The 19,426-nt window shown below is 52.4% G+C and overlaps 2 protein-coding genes across 2 annotated transcripts; both read right to left on the bottom strand.

Annotated features, from left to right (window-relative positions):
• Positions 1-10,176: 10,176 nt before the first annotated feature.
• On the bottom strand, positions 10,177-15,539 carry UCRPA7_6339 (putative multidrug resistance-associated protein 1 protein; the record flags this gene model as incomplete). The annotated part of the gene is made up of 4 exons (XM_007918877.1): positions 10,177-10,517; positions 10,990-11,058; positions 11,169-15,096; positions 15,216-15,539. The coding sequence occupies 4 exons, from the start codon at positions 15,537-15,539 to the stop codon at positions 10,177-10,179; spliced, it is 4,662 nt and encodes a 1,553-aa protein (XP_007917068.1).
• A 1,068-nt stretch (positions 15,540-16,607) lies between these two features.
• On the bottom strand, positions 16,608-17,932 carry UCRPA7_6338 (putative sumo activating enzyme protein; the record flags this gene model as incomplete). The annotated part of the gene is made up of 2 exons (XM_007918876.1): positions 16,608-17,857; positions 17,908-17,932. 2 exons carry the CDS (start codon positions 17,930-17,932, stop codon positions 16,608-16,610), a joined length of 1,275 nt encoding a protein of 424 aa, XP_007917067.1.
• Between the last annotated feature and the right edge of the window lie 1,494 nt (positions 17,933-19,426).

Genomic DNA, 19,426 nt, shown 5'->3' with positions numbered 1-19,426 from the left:
ACACGTCTGATACGGCTCCCTTACTGTGGTCTACCAAAGGACTTGGGACGCTAAGGACTCCTTAATAGGTACTGGCCCCCGGCTGTGGATGGGTAAGGTAGGCCCAGGACGCTCGGTACAACAGCAACAGCAGTTGGTGTACTCAGAGGTGAAGGTACATCCATCCGCATGTGCGTGCTTCCAACTACCTACGATAGGTAAGGTGAGTTCTGTGAGGCGTGTGTGTGTGTGTGTGTTTGTGTGGCCCGGCGGAACGCATGAGGTAAGGCATTTAGCAAGACCGTCCTCCACCTGGATCTTCGGCAAAGAAGCCAATGGCGTTGTCGAAACAGCCCAAACAAGCCATATTTCCCCGAGAGCTGGGGCGCTGGGATAGCAATGAAGGAGGCGGAGGGGAGAAAAGAAAGCAAAGGAGGAAAAGGAAAGACCTGGAAGAGAGACAAGAGAAGAGTCCCCCAGCGAGCCCAAGACTGCCGTGGTGGGAGGGGGGAGTGTACCAGCTGGAGCTCGACGGCCCAAGAGCCATTGGCAATGGCGTTGCGCACTAAGAAGATCCAAAAGGGAAAAAAAGAAAGTAAACGCCTCCTAGCAGCGACATCCATCACGCCAACGACGCCTGCTCTCCGGGGCGGCGCACCGATGAGGGGGCCAGCAGGCTACCGAGGCTACCTAGCCAAGGTAATGTAATGCAGTACTGTAAGGCAGTCCGAGTCAGATCAGGTACAGCCCGTATAAAGGTAGCACGGACTGCACAGAAGCACAGCTTGCTTGCCAATGTGCCTCCTCGACGCTATGATAGCTGCGTCGGTCTTCAGGTCGGAGGACGGGGCCTTGGGGAAAAAAAGGAAAACGATAATCCAGGTGAAATGGTAGCAGCAATGGCGGGTTTCGCGAGTGTGGTCATTGGCATCCTGGACGTGACAAGGGTGAATACAGGGGCCCGGCTGCTTGACCTCGGGAGCCGGGGCCTCGGGAGGGTACGCACCAGATTCGCTGGTCTACTGGCTGGCTCCGTGCGGTCCGCGAGAGCCTCGCCAGCCACGAAAGGTTAGTGGGGAGGGAAGGAGCCCACTACAAGGGAAAGCAGCACCTGCGAGCCTGCCTCTGAGCTGCGTCCTGTACCGCCGTAGTGCCGTACTCAGGTAAGGTAGGTGCGACTACATAGTACAGGGTAGCAGGGAGGTCTACTTACCTACCACGCCTACCTAGGTAGTGGGTAAGTAGGAGAAACCCACTGGGCCTACCGCGACCACTCACCCGCTCGTCCCTAGGCTCCATTATAATGGATAATGGAGTTCCTCCATTAGCTACGGGACCCACTCACGCTAAATCATCCCGACCCACTTTGTTCCCTATTCCCCTAGGTACCTAGGCAAGCTTGGGTAGCTGGCGAGTCGCGCCTTCCACTGCGCACACCCAATGCTGCAGCTTGCACAGTCCGGCTGGCAAACCTAGCTGGATTCTCCTTATCACTGTGAGGAAAGTGCTTTAGATGGTATCCTCCTTATGGCCGTCGTCTCGAGTCATGAGTAGAGTACACCAGAAACTCGATCAACAGAGTCAGCGCAACTTTGTCGTCGTCGTCATCATCATCATCGTTTTTACCATCCTCAACATTCTCAACGTGTCATGTCCAATGTCGTGCCCATTCAAGTCGATAACGAACCTGCTGTGCAGCGTACGATTCAGATAGTGCTGGCCTACACGTTTTACTCTGGTAAAGCAACAGAACATGCACGCTTCTTGTCGTGCTGACTGACTCGGTAGCCAATTGCCGAACCACTCCGGGACGGTCGTGGTTCATCGATAAGGAAGCAGCAGGCCAGACTTTTTGAATCATTCAAAGGGCTGCTCTCCTGCCTTCGAGTCACTCAAACACCAGATCAAAGAACTCTGCCGACTAACAAATGTACGGTGCGTTGCGCAATTCGGCTGCTCCCTTCAGACTAGAGAACTCTAATTCGCTGCTGCGGGGGCGGAGATGGGTCAACCGTAACGTTATCCAGGAGGGACATCCATCTCACGGCGATCAATTTAGGGTTGCCTGTGATGGGGTGCTTGCTTGATTGTTTCCTTGCTTGCTTGCTGGCCTTGGCCGGTCTGCCTGTCTGCTTGCTTGTCAACACTTTCGAGAGACCTATTAAGATCAGGCGACACCCCCCTGGAGAGACTTCATATCGTCATGTACGAGGAGAGGATGCACAGTAGTGCAGTCCACCAGCCGGCAGTGGTGCCCGGCTGCTAAAGGCGGGTGAGCCAGGCCAAGCCCCCGAGACGCATGAGATCTCGATCCAGACGCCGGTTTTCTAGAGATTTGATATAAGACAGGTCAGAGACCCCTACTGCGCAGTAGCTCCGCGCACCAGCTAAGTGTCCCCCTGGCCGCGCGGAATGCATGCCTATACTGCTGGACTGGTCTTCCTGCAGCGACGCAGACGGCTGTGTTTGTGGTGTCTTGCCGCTGAAGACTACTGCATTTCAGATCTGCTGGTGTTTGCTGTAGGGGAAGCTGGACGGCTGACTCATTAGCCGAGTCCCACTGACGGCGCTGGCGTCGAAGGTGCCTGCCGAGCTGCTCATTGTCAGAATAGAGCATACCTACTGGTGCTTCCTCCTCCTTTCTAAGTATGAACTTGGTCTCTCATTCATATGCTTCAGATGGCCTGGGAAGGATGCGAGTAAGCAAGGCTGGCACCGGCCAGACAGTCCTCTCAATTGAAAGGGGTGTAAAGCATGAAAAGCCCATGATTTTGTTTGCCAGGGCTCGCCAAGGGATGACTTCTTCACAGTGCGCCGTTCTCCAAAGGTTTGGATTGGGGGCTCTGGCGGAACGGGGCGCAAAAAGCGGGAACGCACCATGGAATTAGAGGTTTTCATGTAATCTCGCAAGCGCGCAGCCCCTCGCACTGTCTACATTTCCTAATCTGTATTGTTCAATCTCGAAGGGCGGTGATCCAAGGCCAAAGAGGAAAGCACCGACCTCCCAGGCCTTGCGGTGACAGGCGCCCCTGGTGAAGTCTCTCAAGCGTTGGGCATCTGCATTCGCCATTGACCGTTGCGCTGCCACAGTGACTTTCGTGCATGAAATAAATAAATAAAAACAAGAAGGCAAGGCATTTCATTTGTGGGAGCCAAATGGTCATGCACAGCATTGGATCGGGGACTGCTGAGTACGCTACTATGCAGTGCCCACTAGGTATGCAGTATGTGGGTTGGCAGGCATTTTCGCCGCCGATTCTGCTGCTGCGCGGGCTTAGCTGCTTCTGGGAAGGAGCGAAGCTAAAGGGACCTGCCGCACATGCCCTAGATATCTAGTTTCCGCCAGAGAAACAAAATTATCGCACAGACATGGGATATCAAAGCCCGATACCTTTGTCTCGGCCTTTTTTTTACTGTAGAATCCATACCGCGTAGTGCAGGTTGTTCCCTTCCTATTTCCGGGACTGAAGCAGGTCTGCAGGAGAGGATGGGCTTGTAAGTCAACCTGCTTAGGGTATTATATTATGTCACAGTAATATTATATGCGTCGAACGACGTTGTCCCATCGCGGGCAGCCTGCCGAGATAAAAAGCCCAGCAACGTGTCTCCCGAACCGGAGTCGTTGAACCTAGGTCATGGTGGGTCGGGAACCGCACAATGCACCGCAGCGGTCCATCAAAGTTCCCTTGACAACGTGGGGGTTTCATGAAGACCGTCAAAGCCAGCCGTCAGTCGGCTGGGACCATCCGTTGGCTCTGTTACGACGTTGATGGGGTGATTTTCCCATCTGGATGAGGATGAGTATTTGCGGTGAAGTCGTCCGGACAGAGCGAACCGCAGCTCATGGTCGGGAAGTCCACTATGCAGTACATGCGTCTACGGGAATAACTCGCTGTTAAATCGTAGGCGTTCACATCTCCATCGGGCCCAAGCTCCGGGCACAACACCCACCTAGTCACAGCAAAAGCAACGATCAAAAGGCAAAGGAGTGCTGCGTGGCTTGATCCATAGCCTTCGCCTCCTGACACATGAATGCCGCAGAAACAACACCAGAGCCAACAGTGTCTGGTCCTGAGACGCTGATTGAACAACTTAGACGACATGGTCTCACAGACTGTGTGGACTCCCATGTCCTTAGCACCTTCGTTAACATAGCCAGGCTTGATCAAGAAACAGCCCGGGGCTTCTACCAAGGACTGAGCTACCTTTAGGCACAACCTTCATCTATAACTAGACTGCCGGCCATGTGATTAGCGCCGATGGCTCTTCCGTCTAGGACAAGGGAAAGAGGAACATCGACAAACCAAGCAGAACCTTGAAGATGGCAAAAGAAACACATCTCCGTCCCCATGATGAGAAGGCGTCTTCTAACAAACTTGTTGTTGGATGTGTCCCATGAGCCGGACATTGCCTTGCCTCTGAAGAGAGCATCTTGTCGGGGTCCTGGGACAGTTGAAGCGGGGAAGCCAAGCCACCCGCAGCTTGTGTAGCACACGCCAGTCTTTCCTGCCGTCCTCCCCGGAGCATTCGCTCAAAGCCGTGCCTAGGATGCCCCGGCTTCTACCACGATATCAAGGGAAATGTCTTGCCTGCACACTTACCAAAGAAGCAGAATTGCATTCCTTCTTTTCGCCTCCCCCTTGGCCCGAGAGCCGACTCGCCCTGTGTGCATGGTCTCGAGAAAGTGCTGACGCAATGTGGCACTCGTAGAAGGGCTGGATGAAGACAACCAAAAAGGACAGCCACATTCCTGCCGCTCCATTGCTGTAGCTGCAGCAAGCTCGCCGTGAGCCCGAGCCCGAGCCCGTGTAAGTGAGAACAAAGGATGCGAGATAGGCTATTCCAGGTCATTGGCGGGTGGTCTGCTAGCTTGAGGACTACCAACCGAGCCTGCCTATTTTCTGCATTGTGAGACAAGTCTGGTGGATAAAGACAAGGGGGGCATCTCCTCGGCCACAGCAAGGTACAGTACCACTCGATACTTACACGTTACACGTACATACTGGGAAGGCGCGAGGGATGATCTCCAGGTAAGGTGAGCCGCTCCTGCTCCCTGTGACCTGGCACATCGTGGCAAGAACGCCTCACAAGACCAACGACATCCGATGAACACCTTGTTTCCGTCGTCTAGAATCATAGAGCACCATGAATGGCATAGAACACCATACTAACGGGGCCGTGGCAAACCGATTTGCACGCTGCATGTCCCAAACTCGTACGATTGATCGACGTACCTTATCGAGAAATCGAGCAATGTGAGACTGTCTAAGCATCCAGCTATCGCGAATCTACGTCTCGCCATTGTGCCCGACCCCGCGGCAGCGGCGTACCAACCATATCCAGACCTCTTCCAGAGCCTTTGCGCTCGCTCAGTATCCCGAGGTGCACGGCGGTGGCATACACAGTAGACATGGCTCATAAAAGGGAATATGGCCCCGGTGCATCCAGTGCTTAGGCCTCAAAATGCTGCAGTTCGCCTCCCTTCGACTCGTGCCCTGCTGACACCACGCCGTCCTCATAATTGGCCCTGACTTTACGCACGTCAACATCTAGAATATCTTCTTGACTCAAGGACACCTGCTAGGGCCGATCTTGCGACGATTCGGGTATTCAAAGTCGAGACTAGGGACTCGCCTCGCTGGCGGGGGAATGCTAAGGCCGCTGACTGGAAGGTTGCGTTTCGCAACGCGCCTGATAAATTTCGCCCTCCAAGTTGGTAAAGGGCATCATCATTCAAGCGTTTTCCGGAAAGGCCGTTCGCGCGCTACGGCTCGCATTCAGTCATCTAAAGGAACCCGAGTTCTAGTGATGGGCTGAGCGCTGAACCGGACTTTAGTGTATCGGGCTATCGCGATTCACTAGATAAACCGGCGCGTCTTGGCAAGAGGCGGTCTAATATCTGGGGCAATCTCTGAACAATCGTCGGAGTGCCTTTTGAGCATCCTCAGTAGTGTGGACTTGCTAGCCCTCTCGAATCTGCCTACTTTTCCTGTGGGTGGCAGCGATGGGCGACATCGTATCGCTGGCCCAGGTCGCTTGGAAAGGCCCTGCATGCATGGCGAGAAAAAGGACCAACCTGAAGTCTTCCGATATTCCGCGCCTGCAACTAACGAGCACATGAAAAGCTATTCATGTGGTTGTTGGGTCACCTGGCGATTGCTAGGGCCTCTTACCAGTCTGTCGGGTCTGACCCTGGCCAGGACAGGGGAGAATGTCTGCTGCTGATGGAAAGTGCGGTTGTAATAATGGATCTTCAGTGGGCTATTCGCATTGTGTACATCAAATGGCCTGATTTCCACGCTTCGCTAATTGGGAATGCCTCTCTATTGGCTGTGTTTGGCGATCTCTCCATGGGCTCTCATTGCTTGCACTTCCAACCATTCTCAAGGTTCTTTGGCTCGGCGGCATTGTGCTGTCCTTCCACATCGGTTCATCTCCGATGACTGCACCAAAGGGTCACGAAATCCTCCTTTTGTCATTGCTACACAGGTGCAAGCCAATCCTCTGCTAAATGATCACCAGTTTCAATTAGCTCCTCGCACCAGCAGGGTTTCTTACCAGCTTGCTATGATGGCTCCTGCGGATCGGAGGTAGGATGGCGAGGATGGGCTACCATTTTCCATGTTCTAATTATCCGCCCCTGGCTAGTTACAAGCCAACCAGGCGCTTGCTAAAGCTATTGAACTTCATAGCAGATGATCCTACTTGCAATATCAGAAGTGATAAAGGTACTCACCGTTGTTTTCCATTCTAGGCTCTGTGGCTTGTTTCCCCATGGTACTGAGATTCCCGACATCTGTAAGTTCACACGCCTCACTTCTAATGCAAACCCCTCAATCTGCCGTATGGGGAAGGCTGAAATTAAGTGCATAGGAACTATCGAGGCTTCTGTGCAGCGGTGACCGGTGATTCTCGCGAATTCGCCTCACCCCTTGTCTGCGGCCCACATTTCCTGTCAGTGTCCTCGCGGGCCGTCCTGTGCGACTCGCGAGATGTCCAGACTACACGAAAATATCCACTCCCCATCTGCAGCCCATGCAAGATCTACAGTCGTTCTCTGCGTGTATTTACGACTCTTGGCTGTAGAATGGACACATATTGCGGCATCTTAGTCATAGCTCGATCTCCATGAAACTAAGTAAATCAACAAATTCTTATTATTGTGCCGATTCAGATTCGAGGTACGAAGTCACGCCTCGACGGTGATACTGCTGCCATGGGTTCCCAATCAGCTGTTTAGACGCTAATGTGTGGCTTCGATGCCATCACTATCACAGTCACACAAGCACTGCGTGGTTGAAGCCACCCGCACTGTCGGACGTTTCAGGCGTTTTGGTCCGCCCAGGTCGTACCAAGCAACTTAGAGCGCCATAATTAAAAGAGTGGTTGATGGTCAAGTACTTCGAAAGAAGCAAAGCATTCCAAACGACAGTCCGACTCCATCACTCTACATCTTTCCAGTCGTCCACGAGCGAGCATCCACATGGAGTTTACTGAAGAGACTCTGCTGATGTGATAAGTCTTCTTGGCACAGACCACCAGAGCTACATGCAATCTACGGGTTGCCTGATACGAACTTGCACGAGACGTGCGGTTTGATACCTAAACCAACAAACATCGCTTATGCAGATACAACCTCGGGAACCATCAAACTACCAACGGCCCGAACTCACAACACAACCGTACGGAGCAGTCATTTCAGATCTGTCGTCCCTTAGAATATTTCTTTTCAAATGGTTGAAAATGTCACCTTGCGAGAACAGTGCCGGTTTGGCCTCCAAAGTTTCGACCTGAGGAGGCAACATAGTACTGGTCTATGTTCCATCCAAAGACCTTGTTCACTCCATGCTTAGTTTGTGTATAATGTCAAGCCACATATTTCTTCTATGTCAGACTGACTTCATATACCTTGCTAAGTGAACGCTCGGGCAGGTCAGATGCCTCTTTGCCCACTGATGTATCTTCCTGTGGCGTACTGCACTCAATGACCACGACAGAGAATACAATTGGTAGGAACGATATCCCGTTCGCTATCGAACGAGGTCCAACCTAGATAATGGACCTGACGAAGGAGATGCAGAAGAGAGATGCGTGCATATCACTGCGTAGTGGTGAAGCGCCCAGAAAGGCACACAACTCACCTACACCCCTCATTGTGACCCAGACCACCACCAACCACCCCTCCAGGAAGCTATTCCTCAATTGCTTTCTCTGCTTGGACAGCAGGCGGCCATCTGCATAATGTTACACAGCAGCTGCAGAAAAAAAGCCCCTCTCGACGCCATACCAGGCCTCATTCGGATTATCATGCATGGCACGTCGTTTTTGTACGCCACACAGGCTTCGGAACGGCTCTCTATAGCTGTTGTGAGACTGCCGACACTGAGCCTGCCTGACTTTTTGTGGCTCTCAGCTGTGCTGGCTCTGCCGCGCAGTATGCTGTATGCTGGTCGATGTGGATTCAGTGCGACGGCCCTTCTTGGCTGCCTCTTCTTTCTTCTGCTGCTGTGTGCCAAAGATGGGGTAGTCGTGACGCCGCAGGGAACGGGCATCTTTGTTTCGAAGCCACTCTCTCAGCTCGGCCTTGTGGGCTCGCCCAGTGACGCGATGAAACAACCCCAAGACTCTTCTCTAGGACATTCGCAACCTTCACAGACACCCACCCCAGCTTCTGTTTCCTTGATCGGCTTACTGAACCCACAATTTGGAAAACGCCCACTGCAACGCTGTATGCAATGATCTTCCCGGCACGTTGTGGCCGAGCATTGGTGTCTCAATGGTCCTGTTGAACGGCCCCTCGGAGAACAATCCGTGAAAAGACGTCGATAGAAGAAAAGTACCACACATTGATTTGCAACAATTGATTGAAAAGGTAGCATCGTAGAGCAATATGGTAGTACTTGACGGTGAGCTAACTCTGGTTATAGCAAGGGGTCTGTAATCCTATTTCCTCATTGGTACCTCGACATTGGATATGCTTGTTCATATATTTGATCACATACCCTCCATCCGCCCAAGACCAAGCAACAAGAATTGCTTTACAGGTTGCTACGTAGCGAATCATGCTTAGGATACATGTCTTAATAGTAGTGACCGGTCTGGATTCAGCGTGGTAGCTGGTCATAACCGCCAAAGAGGAGGTTGAAAATAGTCATCGATTCTACAAATGGGTACTGTATCCTGGAACGTCGTTATCTCCCCGAATATCCGTCTTACACGTTAAATTTTCCTACCCCAAAAGCGGAGATGGTCCAATTGTCAACCCCAATGTGGTTCCCGGACATCCAATGGATATCCGATAGTAGATTCTCGGAAACAATGTTGAGCGTTTAGGCTGGGCTAATCTTTCAGTCACTCTCTGATGCTTCAACGTGGCTATGGGCTGCAGGTTCTTCATAGGTCTTACCACTGTGCTTCGAAATAAAAGCGTGCATGGTACATACATATGCTGCAGAGCCTACAGCTGTTCCAGCATATTTCCCAGCAAAGATACAGATAGGTAAGGGCATTGGATTCGGCCAACCTGACTCGGTCCATACATGACGGAAGGATGGAGCACGAGTCCACCCACGCAGGATCGTACCGTACCGCCCTCTAGACCCATGGATGGGCCGTCGAAGCGTGCCGCCCGTGAGAAGCTTGTTCCCGGGGGCTCTCGCAGGATCGAGAAACGCAAGGGATCAATCACTCAGCACAGCGCAGCAGAGACCGTACCCGATGCCAATCCTCCTGCTCCTGCCCCGCCGCCAGGCCAGCAAATGCCGATGGGCTCACCGGTTACCAGCCGAGATGACGAGCGGCCGAGTCCTATCGCGGAGCTGACTGCTTTAGACTGGTACTACGGCAAATGGGTCAATGGTCTCGTCTTGCTCTTCCTCGTCGTCGGATCCGGGTCGAAGCATCATGGAAGAACCTCGCCTGGCTATTGCTTGGGGCAGCAGTCCGGAATATGCAACCCAATGACTAGCCACGGCCTCTTAACCGAATTAAAGCGGTTTTGTTAAGATGGTGAGCTATAATACCGGATCCTTAGCCATCTATTTACAGTCTACATTGGAATATTTTGGGGGTACACAGCAGGACGACCGGGTCACGATTCTTGTCGTAATCATCCCATACGCCAGTCAATTCACGCCTAGTACATTTTGGGGGTACACCTTGATCGTCCTCTCTGCCGAATCTTGTGTCTTGTCGGCTTCACTCCTCCCCATCCCCCTCCGTGTCCAGGCCCGCCTGCTTGACGAGCCCGTAGAAGACACCCTTCTTTTTGATTAGCGCCTGGGGGGTATCAAACTCTGCCACCTCGCCCTTCTCGAGAACCACCACCCTATCGCTGTCCAGAATCGTGTTGATTCGGTGAGCGACGGTGATGATGGTGCGGTTCGAGAACATTGGGCTTCGTAGTGTCGTCTGCAGCATGGCGTCGGTCTGCACATCCACCGCAGCTGTGGCCTCGTCCAAAACCAGGATGTTGGAGGGTGTGAGCATCGCACGCGCTAGAGATACGAGTTGGCGCTGACCCTGCGACAGGTTCGAACCTAGAGAGAAATTAACGGTCAGCCTAACAATTCTCACGGAGAACAAGCCGTATGTTCATGTGCAGTCTATGACGAAACAAGACCAATCCCTCGCACACATAAAGCCGAGGACTTCGGCGATATGCTCAGCTCATCGTGCAGGAGGTGATACCGATGACCAGGAAACCGCAGATCGCCGGCCAGCCACGAGGACAGACATGCTTCTATGCGATGGAGATCATGCAGGGACTGCTCTATGCGGCAAGGAAGTAGGATACACAAGATGGATGACAGCATTCGCGGTGCCGAAAGACTGGTCCGGTGTGGCCGCTTCTTCGCAAATCCCATCGTATAGCTAGCACAATACGCAGATAGCCGTGGCATGATGCAGAGCCAGTCATCTCACCATCCACGACAATTCATGGGTGTTGCAAACAAAGCATGTGAAAGCCGATGCAAAGCGACTGGGGAGATAGTGCTCGTCTAAACTCACCTCCTTCGTGGATCTTAGCCTCTAGACCACCATCCATACTCGTTACATGATCCCTTAGCCGGGCGTGTTCTGCAAGTCAGATTAGTCATTTTCCTTCAACGGTGGATTATGTATACTGCAAGTAATCTGTCCGACCATGTGACCGAACGATACACAGGGAAACTGGTGTAACTACGTACCAAGGACGCTCCATAGTTCGGTATCATCGTGTACGTGGCCAGGGTCGAGATTGTCACGGATGGTGCCTTCGAAAAGAGCCGCATCTTGTGGAATGATAGCGAGACGCCTACGAAGATCTAGTAGACCGATTGTCGAAGTGTTGATGTTGTCAATGCTGATGTGACCACTGTCGGCTTCAATGATGCGGAAGAGTGCCAGTGTCAAAGAACTCTTGCCAGCACCAGTCCTGCCTACGACGCCGATCTTCTCGTGAGACTTGATATCAAGCTTGATGTTCTTCAAGACAAGATCAAGTCCCTCACGATATCTGGCACTATAGTTGTTGAATGCAACCGATCCATTTGCTGGCCAGCTAACAGGTGGACGGTTGCGAGCAATGATCTCCGGTGCCTCGCTTGGCAGGCGGGCGTACTCAAGAACACGTTCGACAGATACGATGTTCGTCTCAACCTCGACAGTTTGACGAACAATCCAGTTGAGGGATGTGGTAATCTGTAAGGCGTACGACATGGCTAGACCCACCATACCCGAAGTGAGCCCGCTGTGGCCCGCGACGGAGATGACGGCGAGACCAGCAGCTGCAAGAATGACAATTGCACCGATGAACTCAAGACGGATGGCGAGCCAACGATTGGCACTGACAGATGGGAAATAAGCCCGAAGATTGGCGTCCACACGCCACTCGTTCTCGAGCTCGAATTTCTGCTGCTGTCGGTATGCCCGAATGGTAGACAGACCGCCAAGAGACTCCTGAAAGTGAGCATAGATAGGACTTCGGCTGACGCTGTCCAACCGCTTGAGCTCTCGAGAGGTACGGAGATAGTACCTTTGAATCCAAACGTACATAGCACTCAACGGTATGATAAGTGCTATGAAAGCTGGAACGGTAACACATACAACGCCCAAGGTAAAGCCCGACTTCCCTAGATTTACGAAGAGCATGTTGAAGGTACGGGCGAGGACCTCATCAACACGATAGATGTCGCTTGAGAATCTGTTTAGGATTCTGCCAGCAGGCGTAGTGTCAAAGAACGACATCGGGGAGCGGAAGATCGCCGTTGCCATCCGCTCATGTAGCTTCCTAGAGGCTTCGATCGAGCAGAAGATCCATAGTATGAGCGTTTGAACCACTGTCAAGGCAGCAGACCCAATTCCAAAGGCAAAATAGATACCAATGTACTTTCCAACGTCAGGATTGAAGCCAGCCTTGTCGTTCGCTTCAGCCCAGTGTTTCAGCCAGACGCTGCCTCCAATCTGAGCAGTCTGGGCCGCAATGAGAGTGAAGAGGTAGATGAATACCGCGACCAGATTATTCGACTTTGCGTATTCTGTGTAGACAGACCACTTGACTTTACCCTGCTCGTTGTGCTCTTTGGCCTGCCTTGTCTTGCTGCTGGGTGCCTCTTCATCATGTAGTTTGCCTCTGGGTCCACGGAAACTTGCCGTGCTAGCTCGACGCAAGGTAGCCATACTATCCGTTCGCTGCTTAGGCTTCTTGGAGTGCGGTCCGGGTCGAATTGGCTGGAGAGTTGACAGGCCCTCTTGCGCTTCCTCCATCTCCTCCTTCGTCTGGTTGCTATCCGCGTCGATGATGGTAGAGGTCTCGCTGTCCGATCCACTAGGGCTTGCAGCTGAAGAGGAGGGCTCTGACTCGTTCCTACCAGTACTCTTGCACAATTCAGCTACTAGGCCTTTCATTGCTATAAGCTGCCTATAGGTACCCTTCTCAACGATCTCGCCATCCCGCAGCATACAAATGTAGTCAGACTCAGCGAGAACGGGAATGGAATTAGTTGCGAGGATTCGAGTCTTCGAGGCGAGAAGACCCTTGGGACCTAGGACATTGGCGATGATGTGTGCGCCGACGTGGGAGTCTACAGCCGACAAGACATCGTCCAGAATGATGATATCTGCCCTGGCATAGACGGCTCTGGCAAGAGCAACTCGGGCTTTCTGTCCACCTGATAGTGAAATACCCCGCTCGCCCACCACTGTCTCGTCACCATCGGGCAAAATGGCGAAGTCGTCCAAGAGAGCGCATGCCTTGATGGTTTTTTCGTAGAAGTTGGAATCATAGCGATATCCAAAGATGATATTCTCCTTGACCGTTGCATTCATGATCCAAGGCTGCTGAGCAGCATACGCAATTGTGCCGTGAACTTGTACTTCGCCTTGTTCTTTCCACAGATCTCCTAGGATACTCTGGAGGAACGAGGACTTGCCCGCACCAACCCGGCCAACAATACAAGAGAGTTCTCCCTTGTGTGCTGTAAAGTTGATGTGTTCAAGGGCGTGTTTGTTACCATGACGATCCCACGAGAACGTTGCCTCCTTGATTACAACCGTCTCCTCACCAGTCTCCTCAACGGATGGTCTGAGCAATACGGCATCATCCTGAATCTCCTCGGCGGTCAGGAAAGAAGTCAATCGACCCACAGCAACGCTCGCTTCGATAATTGAGGAAAGAACCATGGGGAACACGGCAAGTGGGAAGGTAAGCAACTGGAAGAGGGCAAGGGCTGGGAAGATGATCTCCGTTGTTAGGGGTTGATCGTGGGTGAGCACGAAGACGGTGAAGGTCAGGCATGATACCAAAAATGGCGTAGTGCTCCAGGTGAAGTTGGCAAACGCCTGAGCTGCTCCAATCTTCCGAAGAGTCTTCAGTTCCTGCTCGTTTCGGATGTAGTTGAGTTTGTTCATGAACGCAGCACCCCAGGCGTACAATTTGATGCTTTTCATGTTGTTGATGATTTCGGCGATAAGCCTGCTCCTTCCGTCTTTGTTTTTCATCTGCTCCTTCTGTAGCGTCTTCATAAATCGTGCGATAAAGCCATTGATAGGTACCATGAAAATCATTACCCCTATTCCGGCAAGCATAGACCATCCTACAAGGTTGTATAGAGAGATCATGCAGAGGGTGATCTGAAACGGAGCAGACCAGACTTGCTGAGCGAATTGTGTAAGATCTTGCAATCTCTGCGCATCTACAGCCATATAGTTGACGATGTCTCCGGTCGTCTTCGAGGCACGACCCTCGTTGGAGAGCTTCAGGGACTTCCGATATATAGTCGATGTCAGACCAGCCTTGATACGCATTCCGGACGTGAAGGCGACTTGAAAGTACTGGTGAATCATCGAGGTTTGAAAACATGCCACGGCGAACATAGCAAGTGCGATAGAAGCACCTTTGATGACCGGCTGTGGCTCTCTGCCTTTCTCATAGGAGGCGACGAAGGCGATCAAAAACCGCAACAGTTGAGGTTGCACGAAGGCCGAGACATCATTCGCTGCCTTGAAGATAGCACCAAGAGCATAGGGACCTCCAAACGCCCGGAACATAGCAAGCCATAGGGATGGGTGCTTCCGGGTGAGCTCATGCGCCCAAGCCTTCTCGAAACTCTGGCCTGTCTCACGGGTAGTGTCGCCCTTCGGAAGCGCCCAGAGGTCTTCCTCCGTCAAGAATTGCTTGTAGCCGAACTTCATCAGAGGCGTCATCCATGAGAATGTGAGTCGTGAAAAGATGGTTGCGTATTCCTCGGGACATTCCTCCTCATCAATGAGAGCCTCGTAAGCACTCACTCTCTTAGGCCACATCCATTCAAAGAGAAACTCGACCAGTGATAGCCCCACGCCAACGGTATATGTCACAAAGTACGGCAAGTTCTTGTCGTAGATCTGCTGAGACACAAGGGATCGTAGTTTGACACCGAGGGCGATGAGAAGGAGCAGCCAGTAGAACAGCACCACGCCATTGGCGTTTCGTAGCCTTGTATGCTCGAGCCATTGAATTGTAAATACGACGAAAAGAGAGATGATGGTAAGAGCCGTCGTCCATACTCGAAAGTCGCCGAACCATATATTGGGGTAGTTGATTATTTGGATGACCAGTTGTGTGACGAAGTCCACGATTACGAGAACCAGAAGTGTCTGTAATAACCATATTAGTATCTATTTCACCGTATATACGATGGGCTAGTGTTCAATTGGCTGGGGTTTATTGCATAGGGCAGTGGTAGTCCCATCAGCAGTCCATGATATATGCTCACCTGTTTAGTCCAGAAGTGCCAATCCTTCGAGATCTCAGTTGGCTGCTTACGGCGCAGAAGCCATACTACAGCGAGGAGCCCGCAGACGATGCCAAGCAGTACCGCAACAGACGCGACCCACACGTCAATGAAACAGGGCGTGAAGTCATAGCGGAAGGGGCTCATAGGCCCCCATCCCTCTTCATTACCGCATAGCGGCTGCTTGAAGTCGTCGGTTGCGCTGAGATAGCCGCTTCCCAGCTCGAGGAGAGGGCGGTAGCCAGTGAAGGAGCCGGTCTCGAAGATGGCCTTCTGGGACTGGTCGTCGTTGAACAGCATGACCATTTCCCAAGGCGAAGCTCGTTATTGAGGCCGTATCATGCTAAGGTTCGGCGCAGAGTCGAGGTGGCGGGCAGAGTGGCAGCTTCGAGCGGGCAGAAGAGATTACGCACGGCTACGGTGAATAGAATGCCAGACCACAGCAGGTCAGTCAATGGCGATTGATTCTACTTGGCTCTGATCCGGTAGCCTACTAGTCCACCGTATTTAGAGAGAGCTCCAATTCAGTTGAGCCTCCGTGGTGGTTATGGTGTTTTGGTGTTGAAAGGTAAAGGACTAAGAATTATTCTGCTATCTGGGGAGGAGCTCGCTGAAGTTCCATTGGACTTGTCATGCATTGCTAGCGCGACAGCCCCCCCCACCCACACTGTTCATTGGCGAGAGCCGGGCGTGTGCCAGGCAGATCAGGACCCCGCGGCGCGCAGTGAGCCCCGGCGGTTTCGGAGAAGATGTCTCTTAGCTCCCTTAGCGACTTTGCGCAGACGACGACGAATACAGGCTGCCTTAAACGCAATTACTAATCCTAACAACTTCTGCTCTCAGACCTGGCTTGCACAAATCGAGTCAGTCAAACGGCGTGTATTCTGGTTTGCAACTCAAGGGAATGTTAGATTACGTTGTCGGTGTAGGTACACGTTTGTGTGCTTGGAGCCTTTTGTGTCAAGTTAACAAAGGACAAGCGTCAGCACAGGCGGTCAGCCTGCATAACACCTCCCTAGGTATTGTCAATCCCATGGGCTTCTTGTCGTTACCGATTGCGACCGGGCCTAGATCTGTCACAGAGATGATTGATGTGTCAGTCAAAAGAAAGATGCAGGTTTGTGAGGTGGAATAGGAGATCTGGACTGTTATGTGCCACTTTGCGAAACAGATGTTGAAGAGAACGATACATTCTCAATTCCACGGGCCATCAAAAATTCAAGTTAGTAGATCATAGCATCTCATCATCGCATTTGAGGTATCTAAGTAATGTACATTTTGACCAGCCCAAACTTTTACAAAATCATTGAGAGTTTCTGGTCACTCTCAAATCCCTAGCCAGAATAAAGTGCAGTTGCCCGCATCATCTAAGACTCAAGCCGCTGGAGGAGGCTGCTGTTGTTGCTGCTGTTGCACGGGATCCTGGGGTTGTATACCAGCTGCAACTGCAGAGAAATCTACCATGCCCGTGAGGTCCACAGGTGGCATGCCAGCTAGCATCGAAGCGTCTAGCATGCCCAAATCTCCGTTCATGCCCACACCGACGGTGGGCGCAGTCATAGACAATAGCTGTGCACCGAGCGGCCCCTCGGGATGCAAAGGATACATGGTGGCTTCCATGGTGTTGCCGTCAAAGATGACCATGTTCTGAATGGGCTGCTGCGTCTGTCCCAATACATTGATGACGTCCTGCGCGAGTTGGCCACCGAGAATGGCCGTCACTGGGGCTATCTCGCTGCCGATGTTCTGGAGGAAGCTGCGCAGAAAATCGGAGCGCAGCGTCTCGGCTGGTAGGCCAAGATCCTTGTGCTTCTGTGTTGCCAAACGTGTGAACTGCTGTAGGTCCTGAGGTGTATGATGTGGCGTGCGGCTGTTGTTGACCTGCTGGAACTCCCACAGTGCACGTAGGCATGGCAAGACGGGGGTCACCGCCTTGAGGCGCCGCTTGGATTTCTTGTACTCGTCAGGTAGGTACGCCGTGTCGCTGGCGAGGAACCAGGTGCTGTAGAGTTCGCGCTTAGTCACCATCTCGATCGTCTTGCCGTCTTCTTTCTTGGTGTTGACGCCTACTATCAGGCGAGTTCTGGTTTCGGGCTTCAGCTCAGTTGTGACGTTTCCCTTGGCGCGCTCGATAACAAAATCGTGCTCGATCAAGTCAGCAAAGATGAAGCCATAGAGGCCGTGAGTCCCTGCTGCGTAAAAGTAGCGACCGTTGACTCGTGTTGCCGTGTTGACAACGTTGAGCGTATCTGGGTCAAGGTCTGTTGCAATAACGACATCGTAGACGCCAAAGTAACTGGGACCCTTGGAACGAATATCCGTCTTGTCAATGTGGACTTTGACTCGGGGGTTCAGTTTCTGTATTTGTGGGAGAGCAGCTTCTGCCCGGTTCATGCCAAGATGACCATCCTGCTCAGAGAGGAAGAATTGAGCACCTAGATCAGCCTCGGTTACAGTCTCGTGATCTACGATGGTTAGTGAACCGATGCCGGCCAACACGAGATTCTTCGCGATCTCATTAGCCAGGGCCTTCATTGTGATAAGTAGGACATTTGCATTCCGGATCTTCTGCTGAGCTTGCATACCCCAGAGGCGTATTTGGCGGTCATAGAGCTCAATTTCATCTATGGCTGGGTCAGTTGTTGCCCAACAAAGCGACTGTTCCGAGACTCACCGGCACTAATATCATTGCCTGGCATTACTGGCAGGAGACCGTTGGCATCCAGGGCCATGGGCATAGGCATCAATTGCTGCATGTGCATTAAGGCCTCCGGAGGTAGAAGGCCACCAGGAGGAAAGATGGCGTTTTGCAGCGAGGTGAAGTCCGCCTGCATGGTCAGATCTTGTTGGTCAGGAAGCACCCCAACTGGCTGTTCAACTGGCTGTTGCTGCTGTTGATCTTGAGCGGGTAGAGTCGTTGGGACGGCCTGGTCTGGTGCTGGAGCAGGGGCCGCTTCCCCTGATTGAGGGTTTGGCTGCTGGTCTGAAGTTGCCGAATCCATTTTGAGTTGGTCGAAGAGTTCCGTATGATGACGAAGGGAGGCTGCTGAAAGTGAGAATGGACCTCAAGCTCGGACGGTGAGATGGGCCCAGCTAATCATATGCCGGCGGAGAAGGTGCGACGAAAGATGCCGGGATTAATTGAGATGATCGGATGAGACTGAGGCTCCCGTGTTTGTTGACTTTCGCCTGTGAGCGCCTCAGACAACGTATCGGATTTTCAGGCCAATCGCAAGGCTGAGGCCCAGCTGAGACTTTTCGGTGAGGATTACGGGCCCCGAGCTGCAGTCCCACCGCAAATGCTACAGGCAGCAGTCGCTCTCTCTTAGAGAACAATGGTGTCGCAGGTATGTCGTGGATAAGGGAGAGGCGTTGTGATGGCGGCGACACGATGTCTGTGAGATAAACGTCAGGTAATGAATAACTAGGTAGTTATCAGCTTTGATAGCTCTGAGGTACGTACGGCAAATGCCAGGCACGACATTTGTCTGTTGGTCTCCCAGGTCCGGGTAAGTGAAAGTGAGCTAGGAACCTAAGGTAGGTAGTGCCACGGGCGGCCACTAAAACGAGGTCGCGTTTCTTGCCTGCAGCTAGGACTGCCCCTGGACCTGTGCTCCGGCAAGTTTAAGAGGTACTTCCTCTTCCTCCCAACCTGAGCCTTCACCCCACCAAAACCCGATGAGGTCATCAGTTGTTCAATAACAATTTCTCTGGGAGTTTCTCTCCGCCCCTGCACTTACACACCTGGGCACATTACATAGCTAAGGTAGGTAGACTTAGAGAAAACCGTCCAGGTATGTGACGAAGGGAAGAGAATGCGGAGCAGACAGCAAAAAGTCCCCCCTCACTCGATTTACACAAAGTGCACAACTTCAGCCAGGGCAATCATGCCACTGTACTGTACCGTACTGTACTGTGCCTTTATAGCCCTGTAGGTAGGCGATGGGGTGTCCTTCCCACCCTTTCGGAGCACGAACTGCTTTGGTAGAAGTCTCATTGCGGTCTCTATCCGATAACCGGTTTGACAGCCGTAAGATTGATGGAATACTCTACTTCGCCTCTACGGAGACATTGTGGCCGTTGCCAGTTGCCATCCATGATGTACCTATGTATGCTCTGGATTGCCCTAGGACTGGATCACAAGGCCTTTCTTAGACTGGCCTGCCTTTGAGCTGCTACCTCGTTGGGCCCGC

Source organism: Phaeoacremonium minimum, assembly GCF_000392275.1.
Source record: "Phaeoacremonium minimum UCRPA7 unplaced genomic scaffold PA7_03_scaffold_468, whole genome shotgun sequence".
NCBI lineage: Eukaryota > Fungi > Ascomycota > Sordariomycetes > Togniniales > Togniniaceae > Phaeoacremonium > Phaeoacremonium minimum.
Note: the sequence above shows the minus strand (reverse complement) of the source record. Positions and strands in the feature narration are given on the sequence as shown.